The 25961-nt window shown below is 38.9% G+C and overlaps 1 protein-coding gene across 4 annotated transcripts in view; it reads left to right on the top strand.

Annotated features, from left to right (window-relative positions):
- GRIA3 (glutamate ionotropic receptor AMPA type subunit 3) overlaps positions 1-25961 on the top strand; it is a 434868-nt gene that overhangs the window by 395684 nt on the left and 13223 nt on the right. Inside the window, exons 13-14 of one of the 4 annotated variants that reach the window (XM_024566694.4) lie at positions 14088-14335; positions 14897-15011. In XM_024566694.4, coding sequence (XP_024422462.2) covers positions 14088-14335; positions 14897-15011 — 363 coding nt within the window. Of the gene's footprint in view, positions 1-14087; positions 14336-14896; positions 15313-20157; positions 20247-25961 lie in introns of those variants that run through there. The other 3 variants (XM_045200889.3, XM_045200888.3, XM_024566693.3) reach the window with 3 other exon arrangements.

Genomic DNA, 25961 nt, shown 5'->3' with positions numbered 1-25961 from the left:
GCATTGCATGGAACCTATAAATCACTTTGCATAGTATGGCCATTTTTATGATGTTAATTTTTCTAATCCATGAGCATGGTACATGCTTCCATTTGTTTGTGTCTTCCTTAATTTCTTTCTTCAATGTTGTGTAGTTTTCTGAGTACAGGTGTTTTACCTCCTTTGTTAGATTTATTCCTACGTACTTTATTTTACTTGTTGCTATATCAAATGGGATTTTATTCCTGATTTCTGTTACTGCTATTTCATGGTTGGTATACAGGAATGCCTTCAATTTCTCAGTATTGACTTTGTATCCAACTGTTTTGCCAAATTCGTTCATTAGGTCAAGTTGCTTTTTGGTGGAGTCTATAGGATATTCCATGTACACTATCATGTCATCTGCAAACAGTGACAGTTTCATTTCCTCCTTTCCAATTTGGATGCCTTTTATTTCTTTTTCTTCTATGATTTCTCTGGCTAGGACTTCCAACACTATGTTGAATAGGAGTGGTGAGAGAGGGCATCCTTTCCTTGTTCTTGATCTTAGTGGCAAAGCTCTAAGTTTTTGTCCATTGAGTATGATGTTGGCTGTAGGTTTCTCATATATGGCCTTTATTATGTTGAGGAATGCTCCCTCTATTCCCACTTTGCTGAGTGTTTTTATCAGAAATGGGTGCTGTAGGTTATCAAATGCTTTTTCCGCATCTATTGATATGATCATATTTGTCTTTGCTGTTGTTGATGTGATGTATTATGTTTATTGATTTGCTAATATTGTACCATCCTTGCATCCCTGGGATGAATCCCACTTGGTCATGGTGTATGATCTTTTTAATGTATTGCTGGATGCGGTTTGCCAATATTTTGTTGAGAATTTTAGCGTCTATGCTCATCAGCGATATTGGCCTGAAGTTTTCTTTCTTCGTTGTGTCTTTATCTGGTTTTGGGATTAGGATGATGCTGGCTTCATAAAAAGAGTTTGGGAGTCTTCCATCAGTTTGGGTTTTTTCGAATAGTCTGTGAAGGATAGGGGTTAGCTCTTCCTTAAATGCTTTGTAGAATTCTCCTGTGAAACCATCTGGTCCAGGGCTTTTGTGTGTTGGGAGTTTTTTGATTACGGCTTCAATTTCATCTGCTGTTATTGGTCTGGTCAGGTTTTCTGCTTGTCCTTCATTCAGTTTTGGAAGATTATATTTTTCTAGAAATGTGTCCATTTCATCTAGGTTTTCATATTTCTTGGCATACAGTTGTTCATAGTAATTTCTTACAATCCTTTGTATTTCTATGGTATCAGTTGTAATCTCTCCTCTTTCATTTCTAATTGTGTTTATTTGGGTCCTCTCTCTTTTTTTCTTGATGAGCCTACTTAAAGGCTTGTCAATTTTGTTTATCTTTTCAAAGAACCAGCTCCTGGATTCATTGATCCTTAGAATTGTGCTTTTAGTCTCTATGTCATTTAACTCTGCTCTGATCTTGGTTATTTCCTTCCTTCTGTCTGCTCTGGGCTGTCTTTGTTGTTGTTCCTCCAGTTCTTGTAGGTGTAGGGCGAGGTTGTTTGAAATGTTTCTATCTTCTTAAGGTAGGCCTGTATTGCTATGAACTTCCCTCTCAGGACTGCCTTTGCTGTGTCCCATAGGTTTTGGGTTGTTGTGAGTTCATTTTCATTTGTTTCCAGAAAGTTTTTGATTTCTTCCCTAATCTTGTTCTTGACCCCTTCATTGTTGAATAGCATGCTATTCAGTCTCCATGATTTTGAGTGTTTTGTGTTTTTTCCTTTGGGGTTGGTTTCTAGTTTCAGTCCCTTGTGGTCAAAGAAAATGCTTGATATGATTTCAAATTTCTTGAATTTGTTGAGGCTTGCTTTGTGTCCCATCATGTGGTCTCTCTTTGAAAAATTTCCACGTACACTTGAAAAGAATGTGTATTTTGCTTCTTTGGGATGAAAAGCTCTCTATATATATCAGTTAAGTCCATTTCCTCTAGGGTATTGTTAAGTGACACAATATCCTTTTTGATATTTTGTTTGGAAGATCTGTCCATTTTTGACAGTGGGGTGTTAAAGTCCCCTACTATAATTGTGTTGCTATCAATATCTTTCTTGATGTCCTCCAAGATTTTCTTTATGTATTTGGGTGCTCCTATGTTGGGTGCATATATATTTACAATGTTTATGTCCTCTTGGTGGATTCTTCCTTTGAGTATTATGAAGTGACCTTCTGGGTCTCTCTTTATGGCCCTTCTTTGGAAGTCTATTTGGTCTGATATGAGTATTGCTACCCCTGCTTTTTTTTCCTGTCCGTTTGTTTGGAAATTTTGTTTCCAGCCGTTCACTTTCAGTCTGTGTAAGTCTTTTGTCCTGAGATGGGTCTCTTGTAGGCAGCATATGTGTGGGTCATGTTTTCTTATCCATTAAGCTATTCTATGTCTTTTGGTTGGAGCATTTAATCCATTTACGTTAAAGGTTATTATGGATAGGTAGTTATTCATTGCCATTTTTTTCCTACCGGTGTTCCTCTCTCTTTCTCTTTTCCTTCCTTTCCTTAATAAAGCAGTCCCTTTAGCATTTCTTGCAGAGCTGGTTTGGTGGAGCTGTATTCTTTTAGACTTCTTTTGACTGGGAAACTCTTTATTTGGCCTTCTATCTTGATTGAGAGCCTTGCTGGGTAAAGTAGCCTTGGTTGCAGGCCTCTGGTTCTCGTTACTTGGAAAATTTTTTTCTATTCTCTTCTGGCTTGGAGTGTTTCCATTGAGAAGTCAGCTGACAACCTTATTGGGGATCCCTTGTATGTTACTTCCTTTTTCTCCTTTTCTGCCTTTAAGAACCTCTCTTTGTCTTAGAATTTTGCCATTTTATTTATGATGTGTCTTGCGGTGGGCCTCTTTGCTTCCTCTTGCTTGGGACTCTCTGTGTTTCCTGGATTTGGGTGACTTTCTCTCTCATCAGATTAGGGAAATTTTCCATCATTACTTTTTCAAATAGTTTTTCTATCCCTTGCTCTTCTTCTTGTCCTTCTGGTATCCCTATTATACGGATGTTTTTACAATTCATTTTGTCCTGCATTTCCCTTAATCCCTCTTAGTTCTTTCTGAGCCTCTTTTCCTTTTCTTGCTCTTTCTCCGTGTTTTTTTCTACTTTGTCCTCCAGCTCGGTGATCCGATACTCTGCTTCATCAAGTCTGCTTTTCATTCCTTCTAGTGTGTTCTTCAGTTCAGAAATTGTATTCTTCATTTCCTCTTGGCCCTTGTTGGTAGTTTCTATTTCCATTTTCATGTTGATATAGTTTGCAGTCAGTTCATTGTAGTTTCCCTGTAGTTTCTGGTAGTTCTCTGTGAGCTCAGTGAGCTTCCTGATAACCATTGCTTTGTACTCAGTATCTGATAGTTGACTTGCCTCTATTTCATTTAGCATTCTTTCTGAGGCTTCCTCCTTTCCTTTCATTTAGGATTGTTTTTTTATCTTCCTATTGTTTGTGAGACTCTTCTTGTTAGCCTCTGCTTCTTAAATTGGTCTTTTTTGACTCCCTGGGTTTATGGTGTGAACTTCTATAGTAGAATGCAAGTGGGATTCAGTGATGCTGTCTCCTTAATCTCCTGAGCTCACTGGTCTTGAGCTGACATTTATGGGTCTAACGGGGTCTAACTCTGGTCTTTTGAGAGCTCCAGGTTTTATTGTCTCACCTGCGGGGAAAGGAGAAAGAAGAAAAAAATAGTAATAAATGGAGAAGAGAAGGAAGGAAAAAGGAATAGAAAAGGGAAGGAAAGGAAGGAAGGAAGGTAGGATAAAAAAAGATCGGAGGAAAGATAAGAAGAAGGAATTTTAACCCAAATTAAAATAAATAAATAAATAAAAGAAGGCAGGAAGAAGGAATAAAAAAGTAAAGGAAGGAAGGAAGAAGGAATAAAAAAAGAAAGGACAGAAAGGAAGAAGGAATTTAGGGGGAAAGGAAAAAAAAGTCTTCTGCTGGCTTTAAACCAGTGAGGTCATTTCTGCTGGTCTTCCTGTCTGTGAAATGGGAGGGGGTGGGAAGAGGGATTGGTTTCCCTTTTCTCCCTTCCTGAGCCACACTCTTAGCTGTTGTCCAGCCTCCAGTCCAGTTCCTCAGGGTCCTTCTGCTCCCCCCTAGGCCTTTAGTCCACCAGTTGTGCTGTCCTGGAGGTGCACCATTTAGGGACAATTCACACTCCACCTTCTTGCTCTTTGCTGTCCTAGTTGCTAGGGGCTCTCGGTGCTCCATCAGGGTAGTTCAGCCCCCTACTGGTCAAGTCTTTCGGGGGACTGCAGTCTCCTCTCGCCCTGCAGCTCCCCTCTGCTGGGCATTCTGCCTTCCTCCTAGAGAGTGTGTAGGCCCTGCAGGGCTCTGTGCACAGGGGCTAGGTGGGAGAGGTATGTTCAGTCCCGTGCTCCAGGTGTGGACACCTGCGGGCAGCCAGGCCATTGATTGGGTTGCGCACCTATCCCAGGCTTTGTGTCTGTGCACCCAGGTAGCCAGGCCACTGATCGGGGTGCGCGCCCACCCAGGGTTTCAGTTGTGGGCACCCAAGCTGCTGATTGGGGTGCACGCCCAACCTGGGCATGCTGGTGTGTGCTGGGGCTGCTTATCCGGTGTTCGCAGTCCAGGGGCTGAGGGGGTAGGGGTGCAAGAGGCCATGGCTGCTTCAGAGAGTTCTCTAAACAGCTGCTGAGTGTCTCTATTTTCTCTTTTTCTTTTCGGGAAATTCCTCCTATTCAAGCCCCCTTGGTCCAAACAAGCACCTGGCCTCTCACACAGCACAGCCTGGCTCTCTCCCAAGAATCCTGCAGCAGACCCTTCGCCCCAGCTGGGGGCTTCAGCCACCCTGGTCCCCACACTGGTCCCAGGGACCTTATTGTCCTTAAGCACTCTTCTTTACCATCTGATCTTTCAGTGTCCTCTATCTTTGGTCTCCAATCTTCATATATGCTGGAATACCGTTGGCTGTTCGCTCTGTTCCTCAGAGCAGCTAGGGGTTTCACTGGTGCCGAGGGAAAGTGGACTCCACTCCCACCTATCTCGCTGCCATCTTCCTATTCCCACCATTTTTTAATGATATTCTCTTAATTAAAAGTACAATCCAGAGAACAAATTGACCAAATTGTTAAGCAATAGAGTACACAATAAAATTAGAGAAGGCAAAAATGAGTGAGAGGAAGGCATTTTTATTTGAAACTCTTGCCATTTCCCCTCTTCTTAGTGTTCTGATCACAGGGCTGGCCTTCTCTAGCCCCTAAAAGGCACATTTTACAAAGCCAAGAAATCCACTCTCCTTTTTGGGACATGAGTCTCCTATTCAAATAAAATGATCCCTTGCTCAAGGGTAACAAAAGCCCTTACAAAATCCATGAGGGTCAAGACTACTGATGGCAAAATGGGGTACAGGATTGACCTCTGAGGGAAGAAGACAGTGAAATCAGGGATCAGGGGAAAAGGGTAGAGGCTGAGAACCCAAAGTCATATCTAGGGTAGTATTGTACATACAGTGATAGAAATGGACAATATAGGCATAATGACAACATTGGCCAAAAAAATTAATAAGTACATGAAGTTAGACTGTTCCCCTTTGAGGAACAATGGAATGCAAAGTACCTAAAATGGTCTTCCCCTGACCTTTCCTTCATTGTATCCTCTCAATACTCACTCAGAACACATTGTATATTTTTGGTCATAGAGATGTCATAAATATCAATACTCTCTTCATAAATTATGTAATACTTGTGTGCAAACTGACAGTATAGTAATACCATTAATACCATTAGTAGATTATGTCTCTGTTGACAGTTATGCTTCCAATTTATTGGTCTGTTTTGTTATCTGCACTATCAACATATCTAAACATGTCTGTTGACTCATCAAAATGCAAAGTTACACTCATGTTCAGATCATGAGAACAGATGATCTCATTGTCCTTTGTTCTCATGCCACTATATTGAGCATACTGTGGTCAAATCTGGGGCCACATTCTAGGAGGGACTTTGAAATTTTAAAAATATTTACAAAATGGGGACCATAAGGGGAGGGGGATGACTGGAATTTGTGTCATACAAGTAACAAATGAAGGCCATTAAAATGTTTAGCCTATAAAAGAGATGACAAATAGGTAACATGGTGGTGGTACTCTTCAAGCTGTACATCATGTGGAAAAGACAGCATATTTATTTGGTATTTCAGAGGACAGAATTAGGACTAGTGGCTGAAACTACTATATTAGCAATTATTAATTCCACAGATACATAGTGAGAGTTTCCTACATGGGAGGCATTAAGCTAAACTCTGGGAATGAGGAGCTCAGATGCCATTGAAGACAACAAAAAACAATATAATCAGTGCTACCTACAATGGAGAAATGGAAGCAGAGAGGAGGAACTGACCAATTCAAGCAAAAGGCAGAAGTTAGAGTAAAGGGAGTGAAGCTCTCATAAAGGTTACCAGCCCAACAAAAAGAACTTTCTATCAACTTGAACTGTCCCACCATAGAGTAGGCTATATCCTGAGCCTCTTCTGAGCTAGGGAGTGCCTCACTGCTAGAGGCATTTGAGAAGAGAAGCCATTGCTGCATTGGGTAAGAGGCTGAACCAGATGGTTTTTAAGGTCTTGTCTATCTCTAAAAATAGAGATAGTATTCTACTCACTCCAGCTGGATGTTCCATTGACCAAGCAGATATTCTAATTTAACTCTCAGGGAAGCAGAAAATTTCACTCTCCAGGCCTCCCCAATAGCAGTGTTCTGGTTAATGGGGATTTTAATGTATGTACCTCAACTGACTATAAGACAAATTTAAAAGAAAAATTTGCCACCCTACCTATGTTTCCAAAACCAAGATTTTTTTATTTATTTATTTATTCATTTTTAATTTTTATTGTTATTCAATTACAGTTGTGTGCCTTTTCTCCCCATCCCTCCACCCCCCACAGAAAAACTTATAAATATTTCTGATTTCATTTATTGAGATCCTCTGCCTTTTTTCTTTATGAGTCTAGTTAAAGTTTTATTTTTGTTACTTGTATTGTTTTCTTAGGCTCTATTTTATTTCCTTTCTGATCTTTATTGTTTCCTTCCTTCTGTTCTTTTTCTAGTTCCTTTAGGTATTGAGGCTAGATTGATTATTTGAGATTTTTCTTGTTTCTTAAGGTAGGCCTGTATCGCTATGACTTTCCCTCTTTTTATTTTTTTATTTTTTAATATATTTATTGATTATGATATTACAGTTGTCCCATTCCCCCCCCCACTCCACTCCATCCTGCCCACACCCTCTCTCCCACATTCCCCCCCTATAGTTCATGTCCATGGCTCATACTTATAAGTTCTTTGGCTTCTACATTTCCTACACTATTCTTACCCTCCCCCTGTCTATTTTCCACCTATCATCTATGCTACTTATTCTCTGTACCTTTCCCCCCCTCTCCCCCTCCCACTCCCCTATTGACAACCCTCCATGTGATCTCCATCTCTATGGTTCTGTTCCTGTTCTAGTTGTTTGCCTAGTTTGCTCTTGTTTTTGTTTTAGGTGCGGTCATTAATAACTGTGAGTTTGCTGTCATTTTTACTGTTCATATTTTTTATCTTCTTTTTCTTAGGTAACTCCCTTTAACATTTCATATAATAAGGGCTTGGTGATGATGAACTTCTTTAACTTGACCTTACCGGAGAAGCACTTTATCTTCCCTTCCATTCTAAATGATAGCTTTGCTGGATACAGTAATCTTGGATGTAGATCCTTGCGTTTAATCTTGGGTAATGTAATGATGATGTGCCTTGGTGTGTTCTTCCTTGGGTCCAGCTTCTTTGGGACTCTCTGAGCTTCCTGGACTTCCTGGAAGTCTATTTCCTCTGCCAGATTGGGGAAGTTCTCCTTCATTATTTGTTCAAATAAGTTTTCAATTTCTTGCTCTTCCTCATCTCCTTCTGGCACTCCTATAATTCGGATGTTGGAACATTTCAAGATGTCCTGGAGGTTCCTAAGCCTCTCCTCATTTTTCCGAGTTCTTGTTTCTTCATTCTTTTCTGGTTGGATGTTTCTTTCTTCCTTCTGGTCCACACCATTGATTTGAGTCCCAGTTTCCTTCGCATCACTATTGGTTCCCTGTACATTTCCTTTGTTTCTCTTAGCATAGGCTTCATTTTTTCATCTGGTTTTCGAACAGATTCAACCAATTCTGTGAGCATCTTGAGAACCAGTGTTTTGAACTATGCATTCGATAGGTTGGCTATCTCTTCCTCGCTTAGTTGTATTTTTTCTGGAGCTTTGAGGTGTTCTGTCATTTGGGCCTTTTTTTTTTTTTTTGTCTTGGCGCGTCTGTTACTTTAAGGGGCGGAGCCTTAGGTGTTCACTGGGGCAGGGTAACGCTGGTTCCTGCGCTGTGCCGCAGTATGTGGGGGAGGGGCCAAGAGGGAGCCCGCTTCACTCTCCTCCGGATTTCAATCTTTCACTCTGCTACCCACAATCAAACTGGGCCCCTCTGGTGCTGGTTCCCGAGGGGTGGGCTTGTGCACACTCCAGGCCCCTGTGGGTCTCTCCCACCACCTCTCCTGTGAGGCTGGGAGTCTCTCCTGCTGCCGCCCCAACCCCCACGGGCGCTTTCAATCAGAGGTTTGAGACTTTATTTCCCCGAGCTGGAGCCCTGGGTTGCGTGGTCTGCCTCGCTCCCCGTCTTTAGTCCGGTTTATCTATGCATGAATGTGGGGCCTCGGAGTGCTACCCACTGCTCTGCCTGCCCCGTTCTCCGCCACTCTGAGTCTGGCCCTCTCGGTTTATCTGTGTGTGAATGTGGGGCCTCAGGGTCTGCCAGTGCTCAGACTGCCTGCGCCGTTCATCCCACACTCCACCAGTCTTGGTCCCGCCATGGCAACGTCCTCTCCACCCCGTGCCCATCTCCGCCCCTCCTACCGGTCTGGATGAATGTTTATTTTTTATTTCCTGGGTTTTGGACCCCCTTGCCGTTCGATTTTCTGTCAGTTCTGGTTGTGCGAGGAGGCGCAGTGTGTCTACCTACGCCGCCATCTTGGTTCTCCCCAACACCAAGATTTTTTAAATCCAAGCGAAATAATAATGAGTTTTGTTGATGGTAGACCACAGATGTCTGGAGAATCAAATATGCCAATAATCCTTAAGCATATCATTTCCTCCACAAAATGAACTAATGATTCAATGAATATGAAACTGAATTAATTTATGATGTTATTAGATTCTACCACTAAATAAGTTACACTTTCTGTACTTTAAAACATGTAGTGTTTTTCAGCACTTCCTGTGTGCCAGGCACTATTCTAAGTGAGATGTATGTATTAACTCACTTAATTACTCTTAATAAACCTTTGAAGTAAGCACTTTTTTAAAAAAAATTATCCTATTTTATGGATGATAAAATTGAAACACATAGGGGCTAGATAACTTATGCACCTAGCAAGTGGGACTCAAACCCAAGCTGTGTGACTTCATACTCTCAACCACTGCACTATATAGTTACCTTGTACTTAACTGGGTCTACAGAGGAATAATTTATGCACAGTGATAAAAGATACAAGGTCTAAGTGGTGAGCTAAATGCACTCACAAATTACGTGGTTTCACTAGGCCAAATTCAAATTTTTACCTCAACAAAAAAGGCAAATTTCTCCATATCATTGAACTTAATCATTTATTACAAGTAGTTGGAACAGTAACTGTTGAATTCGTGAATGCTAGAGCTCTATTTTATCTACTGTTTTTGGATTAGCTTTCCCCCCTCCATTCATGTATTTTTCCTTTGGGATTTTATTTGTTAATTATCAAGTAGGTCTAGGAGAATTTCTTTTGGCCTCTCTGCATAATCATTGTTTATTCCTTCTTAGGTACAAAATGGTACTCCATGAGGTTAACTAAATGAGTCATAGCAGGTTGAAGAAAAATGAACTTGCTATTATACATCCAGCCCATAATTTTTTTAATTTCTCTTAGATGATTGAGCTAACATTCAATCCCTTTTATTGCCTTCAGTATTTCAGCCAAATAAGACAGGAAGGGAGGGAGGGAGGGAAGGAAGGAAGGAAGGAAGGAAGGAAGGAAGGAAGGAAGGAAGGAAGGAAGGAAGGAAGGAAGGAAGGAAGCCTAGTGATTTTATTTCTTCTTTTTGGTCTGAATGTTATACTGTCACTTAAATACTAGTTAGGAAGATAAATGTCTCAGCTTAATTTTTCTCAATTATGAACCATTTCTTTTTCCCCTTCCTAAATGCCTTCAGAATTCAGTCATCAACCAGGGCCCAATCATTTCTGCCACTAACTCACTTTGCATTTACTGCATTCATTAATATCTGCTGCATATACATCAAACACATTTAAAGTGCACACTTCAAGCCCTGCCATTTATTCTCCTAGAAATGCATCATTACCTAAAAGAATAAACCTGTTAACCTGTATCAGCAATCAAAGAGCTCAGGTAAATGAGGAAGTAAATGAGTGCAAATTACAGTGAACTTGGATCAGATTTCACGGACCCATTTGCCCTTGGCTTATAAATTTATCTTTGGAAGCAATGGCCTGTTTACTGTTAATAGTATGAGACAAATTGTTCTAACTCCCTCCCCTTGTCACTCAGGTTTGATTGAGCCAAGATGAAGAAAACAAAATACCTCTTTGTATGGGCATAAAGACATACCCACACCACAGTGTTGTCTATAATATGACAAAAAATGAAACTAACCTAAGAGTCCTTCACTAGGGAATTGGGTAAATAAATTATGGTCTATCCATCAAGTGAAATGCCATGCAGCCATTACAAAGGAGATAAGTTTATTCTCATAAAAGTATAAATATACACAAGTGAATCATAAAGACCAAATTCAGTATAGTGGATACCTTTGACCTAGAGAAAAAAAAGTATTCAATTAGGGAAGAATACATAGGTAGACTTTAACTAACTTCATAATGTTTTATTTTTTAACTTTTGTGGCTAGTACATAAGTGTTCTTAACATTATTTTTATATCTTTCTATGAATCTGAATTATTTACTGTTTTTTTTAATTCCTTGAGCAACTGACTAGGAAATTCTGACTGAAATAAAATAAAGTCATTGAGAATATATTTCGTTATGAGGCTTAGAAATTGTTTTCTGTGTCAGATGAGGATACTGTGACATGAAATGAATGTGTCAATGGGTGAGATTTTGATCTTAGAAGGCCTTGATTATTAAGGGGAAATGTATTGGTGTGAACACCAAAGAGGATAAGTGGCAAAAAAAATTATAAAGCATATATCCTGGTTGATTTAGCTGGCAATTAGACCCAATGATATTTATTTATTTATTTATTTATTTATTTATTTATTTAATCTTTATTGTATGTTTTTTTCCTATTACCGTTTGGTCCCCTTATACCCTCCTCTCTACAGCAATCACCACATTACTGTCTATTTTCATGAGTCCTTTTTCCTTTTTTCTCAATCCCTCCACTCCCTTACCTCTCCCCTTCCTAAAACATATCTTTGGTTCACAGGCCAGTGCTCAACCCACTGAGCCACACCAGCCTGGGCCCTAAAACATATCTTGAATCCAACCTCTTCCCTCCACCTCCATTTTTCCCTGCCTAGTCCATGCCACAACCATCTCTCCCCTGGACTAATTAGAAGAGTTGCCTAACCAGACTCCTTGTTTTCACTCTGGCCCACCTTAGCCATTTCTCCATATAGCAGCTAGAACAATGCTTTAAAGTTTTAATTCAGATCTTATCACATCCTGCCTCAAAATCCTCTAATAGTTTCCTATCACACATAGAACAAACCCAAACTTTTTACCATGACCTACAGGGCTCTAAAGATCTGGCTTCTGACTATTTTCCTAACCTTATTTCCTACCAAACTCTCTTTTGCCCATTTGGCTCCAGGCATATTGGCTTTTTATTTTCTGTTCTTTATGTTCCTGTCTCAGTGAACCATTTCAGTGATTCAGTGAGGGCCTCAGTGAGGATCTGGTTGCCATAAACACAATGTGTAGTTTCCATGGTGATAGCTCGGAGCATTCCAGCCCTCTGGAATTATTTAGGCAGGTCTAAGCAAGTCTCAAAAAAAAAAAAAAAAAAAAAAAAAAAAAAAAAAAAAAAGATGCAATACCACTGGCCAAAGTCCAGAGAAAAGCAACTAAATAAACAATCAAAAAAGCTGAAGTGAAGGTCAAGAAACCCCATGAAAGGACACTTAAAAGTATGTCATATGTCCCTGGCTGGTGTGGCTCAGTGGATTGAGGGCTGGCCTGCAAACCCAAAGGTTGCCAGTTTGATTCCCAGTCAGGTCACATGCCTGGGTTGCAGGCCAGGTCCCCAGTAGGGGGTGCGAGAGCTAACCAATCAATGTATCTCTCCCTCTCTTTCTCCTTCCCTTCCTCTCTCTCTAAAAATAAATAAATAAAATCTTAAATGAAAAAAAGAAAACATGGCATATGTTTATAATTTGTACAATGCTATCTCACCTCCGGTCAAATGTTACTTTAAAATTTTTCTCTAGGGTTTTTACTCCTCGGGACCTAGCTCCCAAATTAATTGGAAGTCATAGAGTCATTGAAACCATGCTTCCTTTATATTCTCCAGAATATCTAATATAGAGCTATAAACATTTAGAACATGTTCTAAGGACCACCTGAATAGAGATGAAATTTAATGGAATTAAATTCAAACTTCAAAAGGGCAAAGATGAGGGAAACTTGATGTGGTAGAAAGAACTAACAGTTTTCGTTTAGCCTCAACCTGAGTTGATGGAGGGACACTATTCACTCTATTACATTCTTTACACCTCCAGTAGGGTGCTTTAAAACTGTTGAAAAGGTGGATTACAGACTAAATATGTTAATGTGAACTCAGGCAGCATTGATAGAAAATAATGCTTCAGTGACAAAAAGCAGTTTTCATTTTTATTCTGTCTTTATCATATGTCTGGAGTGCTCTGTTTATTTCTAGAAACCCCACTGTTAGAAACATTGCTAACTAGAATGTGCCCATGGAAGAGACCAAAATTGTGAGTGTTCTGGAAATAGTATTAGATGTAGATAGACATAGCCTGATGAAGAGATGATGAGGGGGCATAGTAACAGCCTTGCAATATTTGAAGGGCCATTATATACAAGAAGGAACAGAATTGCTTTGCATAGCTCTAGCAGATAATAATAAAGGGTGAGTGTTATAGAGAATCAAACTCCAGTTCAGAATAAGGAAGTACTTTCTTACAAAAATTAGTGCCCCGTGCTGGAGTGGGCTAACTATAATGGTTGTCTACCCCCCTCCTTTTTGTTTTCCCCTCAGGCAGCTCAAGGATAATCACATAGCAGAATATTGTAGGGGAGATTTCTGCATTAAGACAAAGATTGAACTAAGAAAGTGTTTTTCAAACTAGATTGAAACCCATTAGTGGAGCCATGAAATCAATTTAGTGGGTCCTGATCAGCTTTTTTAAAGTAAATTAGAATAGATCATCATCACCATGCCATTACATGATATGTTAAAGGGACTTATTTAAGAAAAAGAAGATCAAAACTATGAACATTAAAATGGCAACAAATTCACAACTATCAACAACTGAACCTAAAAACACACATTAAGCAAACAACCAGAACAGGAACAGAATCATAGATATGGAGATCATTTGGAAGGTTATCAGCTGGGAGGGGAAAGGGGGAGAATGGGGAAAAGGTGAAGGGAATAAGAAGCATAAATGTTAGGTACAAAATAGACAGGAGAAGGTTAAGAACAGTATGGGAAATGAAGAAGCCGAAGCACTTATATGCACGACCCATAGTCATGAACTGAGTGGGGAGAATGATGGAGGGAAGGGGGTTCTGGGTGGAGGGGGGAAAGTGGGACAACTGTAATAGTATAATCAATAAAAGATTTTTTTAAAGAATAGACTAGAAAATATCAGAGCACATCACACAAAGCAAAGATGAGTGTGGTTTTGAGAACTCTTTTCTGGAAGCATGTTTACATATATATGAATATGCCTACTGGGTTGCAGTGTAACATGCCTTTCTTACTGGATATTGCAATAAAAAATGTTTGAGAACCAGTGCACTGGGGCCTCTTCCAGTTCTAATATGTGGTAGCTCCTAAGAAGTTTCATCTGTGTTGCAGAGGTCCAAAATTGCTGTCTATGAGAAAATGTGGTCTTACATGAAATCAGCAGAGCCATCTGTGTTTACCAAAACAACAGCAGACGGCGTGGCCCGGGTGCGGAAGTCGAAGGGGAAGTTTGCCTTCCTGCTGGAGTCAACCATGAATGAGTACATTGAGCAGAGAAAACCGTGTGATACCATGAAAGTTGGTGGAAATCTGGATTCCAAAGGCTATGGTGTGGCAACCCCTAAAGGCTCAGCATTAAGGTGGGTGGAATAATATAACAATATCCGTGTTGTTATAGTATTCCACCTACCCTGATGCATTTTGTTGTCATTTTCTTTCTTGTGGATTTTGAGGTAACTTTTAAAAGTTTAAAATCTACAATATTCCATGGAGTTAAATAAGACGGTAAATTATGGTTTCATCTATTTAATGCATCCATTTTTTTAAATGTTCTCTCTCTGTGTTGTCCTCTCTGACTGTTTGTTGCTGTTTTAATTTTACAGTTCAACGGCTTTTTCAATTTAAATGGTAAAAGCCAAGTTATGGTGCCATATGTGACGAATGTTAATTGCATGGATGTGGTGTTCTTGTTACTTTTTTTCTCAAAGACAATTTCCCCATCCCGCACACTTCAGTTTTGAGCAAATGTTATCCTCCATGCCACCTTCCAATATTTAACCCTGTATTTGCTGTACAGACATTTTTATAGCTCCACGTTCTGTGAAATTTAGCCAATTTGTCCTCTTGTGCTCCTTTTTATACGTTAACGATTTCCTAAGCATTTGTGCATTTTCTTACAAGTTATGTTTTATCGTTTCAAGAAATGCTGTTAACCTGGCAGTATTAAAACTGAATGAGCAAGGCCTCTTGGACAAATTGAAAAACAAATGGTGGTACGACAAAGGAGAGTGCGGCAGCGGGGGCGGTGACTCCAAGGTCAGCCTCAATGTCACCACAACCGGGTACCCTTAGTGACGAGTAATCGGCAAGACTGTTATCTTATTATTGAGGAGAGAGCACAAGACTCACACATAAAGTGGAATGACCAGGTTATTCCCCTGCCTGGCAGCTTTGGGAACCAGAAGGACTTCAGGGCACTGCCCACATTTTTGATCTAACTTGGGTCCCTTCTTAAACTCCCAGACAGAGGCTCCCTATCCACACCCATGCCCTTCCCTCATACACCAGACTGGTTGCCTTCTGAAGGCCATGGTGTAGATTTCAGTGCCGTAGCCTTTCAAGAGCCGAAGGCTTTCCTCAAGACTATCCCCCAACTGCCTTAGCTGAGCAGTGTGAGAAATCAAATCCATCTATTAAAAAGTCAGGTTACAGTGGGTTTTTTTTCCCCCTCTAAGGCAGGATGTTGCTCACAGAGTTTGGTTGGTTGATTAGAGTTGGTTTCTTCAATTAAGTGTTTGATTGATGAGATATTATTCTCCATATGTGATGGCCTATTTAAGCTGTCCCCACTTAACTTGAAAGCCAAAGTACAAGCTCGGTTTCAAGTTAAATGGGGTCTTCCTTCAATAGGCCACTTCATATATAGACTTTGCAAATACATTTTGTATATTTAAACAATTGCGTCGCCTAACTGTGATATTCTGTGTGTATGAATTCCTGATTTGGCTTCCTTAGCCATGTTCTTGGTTCAGGTAGGTCAAATTGTTATCCAGGTGGCCGTCATGAGAAAACCCAGCTTACCTGGCATACCTTTGGCTCCTTAATGCTCTTTGGGGCTAATAAGAATGAATAGCCTTTCTCTAAGCAACAAGAAATGGAGGCAAGCTCAGAAGCCATGATACCAAATGATAGAAGAACACATTGGGTAAGTACAGGAGAGGACCTGAAAAAAGAATCCTCCATGGCCCAAAGGGCATCAGAATTATATTGAAGCATGTAATATCGGATCTTGTACAACCGGAATCCATGGGCATCTTAAGGTGAAGAACAGTGTTTCCCAACTACAGGCCAACAGACAGGCAAGCCAAAACTTTTCTCCTTCAGAGACAATGATTACACATCTGCACCTCTCTTTCCCTCTCCATTCCTCAGGATCCTGACAGAAAAGTTAGTTTGCTGGTCTGCAGTATAATATGGGTTTAGAAACACCAATACAGAACACTTTCAAAGAAATAAATTTAAGAATAACTTTCTTCAGCACATAATCATACCAGACATTGGTGAGATATTCTATTGTGTAAAACCTTGATTAACCAGAACTCATATAACCAGTACCCCAATTAGCTGAATTTAGCACCTTCTCAGTACTCCACGTTCATGAGAAAGCAGCAATAGTACTAGAAGAGAAGACTGCAAGGAATTGATTTTTTTTTAAATCACTTGCCAAGAGACCTGTGGATAGGTTATGTTCAGCTCTGTCTCCTATTTCTTCTCTCCATCTGGATTGCCCCTCAAACACAAGGCTGCTTCCCTCAGGAAAGAAAGTGGATACAAGCATTTTGAGGAAAAAGAATGTTATTAGCCAAGAATGAAACAAAATGAGTATTCTTATTAAAAATTCCATTCATCCCTTATGGATTTCAATTAATCAAGGTTTTACTATGTGTCAAAAAGCAGTAACTTCCTTTCTCATCTATGTAAACTAATGACATTGACAGTTTAGCCAAGCTTTTGACCCATTTGAGTTTTGGAATGGCTAGCCTGATGCCTAGAGTATTAAGCTCCTTCTTCCTGGTCTTTTCTTTTGTAAATAGCAGGCCATGGAGAACCTAATTGTATCACTGAAGTGAGAATTATGGAATGACAATTGAGTTGGATTGCACACATTGCTCAGAAGAATTCATCATTCTTACTCAGCATGGTTAAAAAGGAGCTATGGACTGTATCAAGATGACTGTAAAACATCCACATGATGCCAAGTGCCCAGAAGTTTTCAAATAACCAAATGCTTGATGCTATATAAAAAAAATCTACACACATTTGGCTGAATTTTCACATTTTACCCAGATGTTTTGGTATCATGAAGACCCATAAAACTTTAGACCAGCTATTTACTAATTACAACCAGCAAGCAACTTTTTTTCCTCAGCTGATACTACTGCAAAGTTATCAAGTAACTTAATCACCAACCCACGATTTCCAGTAATATGATTTTCAATATGCCAATAGAAAAATATTTTAGTAGATCTTAAGTGTTTTCAACTTCTTAACCATAGTGCTACCTGCCAGGTAGCCTTCAAATAACTTTTTTCAATCATTTCAGCAGCCAACATTTTGAAATAAGTCAACCATTTTGTCAACTATGAATAATAGTATAATCAGTGCTGCATATTCAACAATTGCTTATTCCATTTCTGGATTACCAAGGGGCTTGCCTTTATCTTCTTGCTTCTTGCTACCTGCTGTTTTCTGAGAATGAGTGAGAGAAGGGGCAAGAGATGAACTTGATTCTGTTTTACTACTATTTAGTGGTGATGCCAAAAACAAATCAACGGAGAAGAAGGTAGAAAAGGCAGTGAAATCTCATTTATTTGGAGCACTCTAATTTATACTCTGTGATAAACTGGACAGGGACCATTCTACAAGCTAACTTTATATTATCAGGGATGGAGCCAAGAGAGGTTTGTTAAGCAAATGAAGGGTTTGGACTAGATTGTCAGTTGAATTTTTCCTTAAGAGAACAAACCTTCTACAAATGTTGAAAGCACTTATTAGATATAATCATATTATAAATGTATCACTAAAGTAGTGCTCACAAAAACCTCTAGTAAGGCAATGTTTTATAGTGAGTTTGAATTATAAAACAGACTTAAAGTAATAAAACTGTCATTCTTCAAACAGATTTTGTAATCCAGGACTTTTTTATTCAGACAACCTCTCCCCTCTGTTAGTCCAAATCATGAGGTTTAACTGTATCAGTAAAATGGCTGAAGAATTACACTTCTTTATTTTATCCCATCCCCAGTTAACCTGACAATTGGCAAATATACCATTATCTCATAGAGACAGTGGAACCCAGAGATGGTAGTGACTTTGAGGTCACACAGCTAATGCTGTCACAAATCTCTGTGGACTTGCAGAGTCACCTCTTGTGATAATATTACAGATTGCAATTTATCACATCTAACTACCCAATGAGCAATGTGAATCTGACTGACTGCATGTGATATATTTGCATAAAAATCAGGTTCATTCTCAACTACCTTGGTTATAAGGCAAATGGCATATTCAAGCCATTCTAGTGATCAGTACTGATTACTAAAAATGACAGTAATCACAAAGACTGACATTTATAAGTGCTTCTACATTTTAAAAAACACTTCCACACCTAGTATCTCTGAAGCCAGGAGAAGGAGAAAAAAACCCTATACTACTTATCTCTTTGTCTGTCTCCTGCAACCTTTAAATGATGATAAATGGGCAATTATGTTAAATTGTTGACTTTTCCCCCCTAGCATGAGATATATTACACATTCTAAGCCTATTCTCAAAAAGTTACTGTTCTATGGAAGGAACCAGCAACTTTTCAAGCTGTTTTAAATATGCATATGCTTAAACTAATGAAATAGATATTTCTTTTCTTTTCTGAACACAAGGAATTAATAGAAGGTCAGTCACTGAATTAGACCCTGAACCAGACCTACAGGCTAGACATAAAATACTTCTTGGTTATACTAATTTTCTAAACCTGGGCTAATAGGGCCCAAACAAATCAGACTTGATCTTTCCTTGACGGACTCTAAATGCACTGGCAAGTATCATGGAAATTAGAGCTGTGGTTTGGGAGTTTTTAACCTGCAAATCACCCTTTTGTGGTAGTGCTTTATTACAGTGTGTGTGCAAATGTGGTAATTAAGAGCCAGTAGATTGTTTCAGTGATAAAGCCAGATCACGAGGGGGTTGTGACACCACCAATGAAAGTCTGTCACTATAAATCACAGCAGAATAGGGATTTAGCTGCTGAATTACCACAAAAACACATCAGTCTCCCTCTATAGCTGCCTGTCACCTCAAATTTACAAATTCTCCAGAAAGAAGCACCACCATGCTTCATTCTCTTAATCTTGGGTAAAGGGCGTCAGTTTAGCTTTCCTGTGTAGCCCTACCTTACTAGAGGGGGTCTGGTCAGTGAAACAAGCTATTTGTGACTGAGATGACAAAGCATTATAAACCCTGCCCCACCTCACCCTAGAATTGCCCTGGCTTTAGTTCTATCCAAGGTTTTAAATAGACTTTTAGTGTCCATATTTTCTAAGTTGAAAATCAGCACACTTTGTGTGCTTTGTGAGACATTGGAACAAACTGTTTAAGTGGGACCATTCTGAACCCTTTGACGCAATGATAGTTGTACCAAAGGTGCCTTAACTTGTAAGGCATATAGGGAAATGATGAGGATGGGTTATGGAATTAAACTTTCATTAATTAAATGGTTGGATGATCTTTATGATTTATAGAATATTGATAGAGAAATGCAGTTTTATTATCTTCAAAAATATAGAGACTAGGTTATACTAGTCAATATAATGCTAGTAAAGAACTTAGGGAACTTGTTTTAATAAATTCAAAATATGGCTTGCAATTGAAATTGTCAATAGTTGTGTTTCCTTTCTCACAGGTACTTTTAAAGTACCTAAAAATAATTTGTTCTCTTAAGAAATTCAAACATGATTGTACTTCCTATCACTAGCAATCTTTTTTTTTAATCCCATACATTTGCTTAGCAAGTCTTCTATTCAAAAATAATTTTAAAAAGTTATACTTCAGGATAGCCAATTTCCAAATGCCCTTAGCTTCCTATTCAGTTGTATATAAGTAAATGAAGTGATACTGTGTTTCCCATATGTATAAATGAGCTCCTCAGTTTTGTGTGTATTTCTCCTCTTCCATTTATGCCTACAATTCTCCTCTCCTATTGCCACCATCTTTTAACCACTTCTCTTCTACACCCAGAAGCCTTTGACATTCTCGGGCCTTGAATAATGGATGTAAATCTGCATTTGCCTTTTACCTGCAACAAGATAGACCTTTTATTGGCAGGACCCATCCATAAAGGTAGACATTTTGGATGCCTAGGGTTAAGATGGATCCCAATGACTCTTTATTGACACTGTTATGTGTGTAGGCAAGAATCATTACAGATCGATGACATTTCCCGGGTCTTAGAAGAAGTTCCCGTGAATCACCGAGACTGGTTTGGGATTGAAGAGTAGGGTGAGTATATTATGCTCTTCGTTGGTTTGCATGTCTCTGTGCTGGTGCTGCCTCCTGGAAGTATGAAGAACCTGACAATTTTCTTTTCTGATAGTGACTAAATTTGCTCCTTGAACTTACTCAGGTCTTTCTCCCAAGAGCAAATCCTCATTTTCTCTCAAGTGGCTGCTTCAAGCAAGGGACCTCTTTGCCTTAAGAACTGAATGAGTGCAATGACTGTAAAAGCCATTCATTTTGCCAGATGGTGTTAAAGAATAAATTCTGCCACCAGAAAAAATTGTAATCTAAAAAGAAAATGCTTTTTAAATTAACCCATTCTAGTGATGTATTAATGTTTAAATTAACTGTGTGGTCTTAACATGGTTTCTATTATTAAGACATAATTATTTGCCTTTGGTGTGATCCTGATAACTTGAATGTGTTTCTTATTGATAAATAATGACCAAGTGTCCAACACCAAAGCTACAGAAAGAGCAACAAGAGTAAAAGGCCAGAAGGTAAGCATGCTGTTACATAATTGCCAAGAAGAAAGACACTGTTGCAATATCAGTGAAATGGTGTATGTCTGTGCCCTTTCTGCCCCTCCAAGACCAAATCAATTTGTTTCCTTTCATTTGGAGGGGAGGTTATAGAACCATACTCTCTGAAAGGTACAACAGCTCGTGGAAAAGAAACGTAAAAGATTGATAATATTAAGTTGCCTTTATGAGGGTGGGAACTGAGGTTGGTGGAGCAGGGTGGGGGGCATACTTCTTTTATGGAGAATGATTGAAATTCTTTCTCTTTTGACTTTCTAGAGAGCGGTATAGCATTTGGCCCTTGGCACATGAGGCAAATCCCTATTGGTCAGAGTGGCAAAAGTGTGGCCCAAGTCTAGATTCATCTTAAAGCTTAATTTCATCTGCCTTTGAAGCAGAAGTTTCTTAAAATATAGACATAAGGCAATAGTACACTTTAATTTTTTTTTTTAATTGAAAGAGATCAAATGAGAGGGAGAGACTGACTTTGCTGGTGTGTCCTGCCTAGCATCGCTGCTGGAAATGAAGATAAGTGAATGCTAGAATGCTTTCTAGAGGAGAGCAGTACGTGCCCTGGCATGGCAACCAGCTTTCAGATCTGATATATAGGCTCCATTTGATGCAACCAATTGGGATGTAAGCTAAACTGATCATTGTTCTATGGGTTATAGTCAAAAGAAGGCTACTGGGGAAAAAAGAGGATGCTAGTATCCATCAAATTAAACTCTCAATGAATATTTTGCCTAGAGTCAGGGGAATGAACAGGATGTCTTCAGAAATACATGTGATACCAGTTTCTGATATAGATCAGTTTTTGTCTGTATTCTTAGTCTATGCCTCTCTTTCTCAGTGCCATTGGGTTATCTAAAGAAAACACACTTATAAATAAGAAAACCAACCAAATTTGATAGTTTGAATTTTTAATGGATTTTAAAACCATATTTTCAAGTGAATCATAACAATTGTGTGTTAGGGAAATGATCTGTAGCCACATTTTAACCAAAACTGGCTTCTCCAGGGGCTTAGCATATTCCCTGAGGTCCTTCTCTCTGTGGGGGACAAATTGAATAAGAAGTCTTCTCAAACAAAATGGATTATGTGAGATAGTCCACAACCAATAATGGTTTTGGATTCCTGTTCTAGAAGGAAAGGTTGGACAAAGGCTCAGTTTGGCAGAAATCCATCAGTGAAACTCACAACTTGTAGAATCAAAGGGTCTATCACTTTGAATTTGAAAGCTTATCATTTGGAAATGCACTGACTTTACCCACATATCTACAAGTGACTTCTGGGGTTGCTTTTCTCTAGTATAGATGCTCATCAATAGGTTCCAATCACTAGCATTCTCGGACCCTTGGTAAAATGATTCAGAGCTTTCAAGTCTTAATGTTACATGCATGCATTATTAAATTTGCTCTTTGCACTTATATTAAATTATGATCTCATTAGCAAGGAGTTAAATAGGTTTGAGCTACATTTGTGAACTACATAGATATAAATACTGTTTCAGAGGGAGCTTCCTCAGCTAAGCAGTGCATAACTATGCAAATCATTGTAGCTGCCCTTGTAAAATGAGGGTTGCATGAGTGGCCAGAGTCCAGTAATGCCAACAGTCATATGTGTCTCTTCCCCAGTTCTGGAGAAAGCTCAGGCTTTCTCCAAGGCTAGAGGGATTGAAATAACTTAAACCCTCATTCTTGTAGAATCTTTTATCCAGAAACCCCTGTGAAAAGAAATGGGTAGAGATTTTCTTTAAAAGGGCTCCAGATGCTAGTATAATCCAGGGCCTATTTTGAACTGTCACAGGCTACAACAGCTATTATATGGAGATGTAAATTATTTAACTACACATATCCCAAGGCAAGCTACAGAAAAGAATATAAAGACCTTAGTGTAAATTGTTTTTTACCCAACAAAGACTCTTCTCTGCTTGGTCATCAATTGGCTTCAACTTAATTCAAGACCTATCTGGGCAGAGATGTGTACAGCTAGCTGCCTATCTGTACAGTAGGTCCTTGAATAATGACACGCTGTAGGAACTTAACTCTTGTTTATGTCAGTTAGCCTTTGGTAGTATTGATTTATTTATACATCATTTTGCTTAAAGTCACAAAACCTATTGATAATATTTTAAGTGAGGACTTACTGTACATGCCTGTGATTTCCTGAGTGATGCTAGGAGCTGTCCAGAAAAGGCTAGAAAAGCAAGTAAGCTGTTGGTAAAGGTGACTTGTCACCATTAAAACCTAAAATATCTTTATTTAAAAAGCCAGAGAAAGAGAAGATAGTTGCCCTCCCTCTACTGGGCTAAAGATAGTTCTAATAAGTTGTTGTTTTTTTTAAAAAATTACTTACCAAGAAGCAAATATTAGTAATTTGGAATGAGGTTTGGATGAGTCATAGGGCGGGGGCAGGGCTTCCAGCTTAAGTTGTGATAAGGTTCCATTTTCATTATCCAGATATTGTGCTGTGAGAGCAGGTTTCTAATTAACTATGCAAATACACGATTCTTGCTCATATATTTCTTTTACTTCTTTCTGGCCTCCTTGTCTTTCTCTATAACCTACATATTTACACATATATGTATCCTTCCTAAGGAGTTTATTGAAGATCTTCTGGCATCATCAATTAAACAGACATTTTTTTTTCTTTAGGTGTCCCTGCTCAGAAAGGAGAAGTGAAGCCATTTAGAGCATAATATATCCCATAGTCTCTTGAGTTCCTATATCTTTCTGGCCTAGAGCCATATCCATAGTACAAATTCTTATCTCAGCCCTTCCAGAATCACCATTTATGAAAATCAACTTGGTTGTTACCGTAATTCACAAGGCCATTTTTTCTTCTTTTCCACTATAAGGAAACTCAGCACCCTGACACCACTCTCTCCATTTTTATTCATAAGAAAGAATCCATCATGACTCCAACTACCTGTTTTAAGTATATCCTAAAATTAAAATTGAAAAATAAATTGGACAGTTCTTTTGAAATACATATATCAAAAATTATAGTTACTTTTAAAAATAAACAGTTTGTGCTTTCACAGGAAAAAAATGGTGTTCTTATTATACATAATGATGACTAGCTATCACTAAGATAACATTGAACTGAAAAATGGCTGGTTGGAAATCCCAGGAATGAGCTGGGAACCTAGATAACCACCACCTGGGGTCTGATGCCTTGAATTAGTGAGTTCAGTCCTTTGTAGCTGAGTAATTGCCAGGTGTGGATGAGAGAGATATGCAGAAATTTGTATTAGCCAGTTACATTTTCTTTAAAAATAGAACTCATTTTTCAAAGTATTATTTCTCCCTATTTAAAAATAACAGACACCATTCTATGTCTGTTCTCCACACTCAGAAATCATCATCCTTCCACAAGTCAACACTACCTTCCCATAGTTTTAAATGACTATCCAATTCACATTTACTTTTACCCTCTCCATGTGATAAACAATCATGTGCGTGTTTGTGACTTAGGTTAAGTAAACCACTTTGTTCTTAGGGGAACTTTACAGTATTTTCCACCCTAAACACTTTTTAAACAAAATGGAACAAAGAATTGGAGTTTGTAAACAGTTCTTTGTTTCGTTTCCCATTTCTCAGGAACCTGTGTATTCTAACAAGAAATGTTGCTCCCACTTAAAGGTATACAATTCTCATGGGGGAATTTTAGGTAACAATAACAAAAAATATTTCTGGACAGGAAGACATTCCCAGGCCCCCTGAAATTACATCAGAAATCTCTCCTGTTCTATCCCTAAGCCTGCAACCCATGTCCTTGTCTTAGGAGGGTTCTCCTCAGCAAAAAGTTCATAGCAAGCCCTTTAGAGGAAAGAATGCCTAACTAATTTCCATAAGAGGAATCTGACCTACATTGTTTAATTCTTTCTGTTCTCTATTGAGGTGAGTACAATAAATATTTCTGACTTATAATTCTCTTAGGTACCAGTTAAGGGCCTGCAGTAATTGCTCTGAAACATTACCCTGGAGACATATTGTTACAACACAGTGACAGGCCCCAGCTGCAAGATATGCCCTTGCTAGGTTGATAGTTATCTGGAGTACAGTGGTCCCTAAAGAAAAAATTATTATCTACATCCAAGCCCCAAGAGCAAAAATAAGGAGAACTGCTACCCTTATGTGTGTTCCATTGGAGATGCACAGTACGGAGCTGGATGTATATTAATTTGCCTTCTCTCCTGCCCCATAATTTTCTGTGCAGGCTTGAGCAGATTGCTTAAGCTATCTGTACCTCAATTCCTTTTCTTTAAAAGTACAGAGCATAAATTTACCTTTGTAGAATAATCATTAAGCTTGACCAATAATAATAGTTATTATAATAATTATGTGAAGTACTAGGCTGAAAAACAAAATGCTAAAAGAGAGTTATCTATTCAATAAATACTTATGGAGATAACTATTATTCTAAGTGGGAATACAAATACATAAGCCATGGTCCTTGCCCTTGAAAAGTATACAGTGCAGTGGGAGTTACAAGATATGGGCATAAATAATTAGGCAAGGTACAAGATGAAGGAAGAAAGAGAAAATATTGGAGCAGGGACCAAAAATGGCTTCATGGAGAAAGTGACTAAAATGATTGAATGTCCACCTAATTCCACTTCCTTTAAAATACCAAATTATGTGCATATGTGTGTGTGTTGGAGGAAGGGTATCAATAGATTTGGTTGATTTGAATTGGGTTTAGCAGTGCATCCAGTAAGGTACAATAAGAGAGAAAATTACAGCAGTTTTTCTCTGCTATCTTGGGAATATATTCCACCCCACAGCAACATACTGCTCTAGGAGATTTGGCCTTTAAAGTAGTTTTTTTTTTTCTTCTTGGCAGCTATCCTAAACTTTTTAAATGGTATTATCTGTAATTTCTCATTACAGCTTTTATGCTCCTGACTGTGCTGCTGCTTGAAATGTTTGTTTTTCTCCTTCATTTTTGTTTAGAAGTTCCCAAATACACATTGGTTCTCTGCCAGATTTCATAAGGCCTGTGATTTTTTTCCAATCAAAGACTAAAGATCTAGAGTACATCATTTGTCTGATTTCTCTAAAGTCTTGGGGCATCAAATGAGGTCTGGGTACTCTAAGGCATTGTTTCTCAACCTCTCAGCACAATTGATATTTGGAGCTCAGTTGTGAGGGGCTGTCCTGCACATAGTAGAGTGTTTAGCAGCATACCGGGC

The sequence above is a fragment of the Desmodus rotundus genome, chromosome X, assembly GCF_022682495.2.
Source record: "Desmodus rotundus isolate HL8 chromosome X, HLdesRot8A.1, whole genome shotgun sequence".
Lineage (NCBI taxonomy): Eukaryota > Metazoa > Chordata > Mammalia > Chiroptera > Phyllostomidae > Desmodus > Desmodus rotundus.
This window is presented reverse-complemented; position numbering and strand designations above follow the sequence as displayed.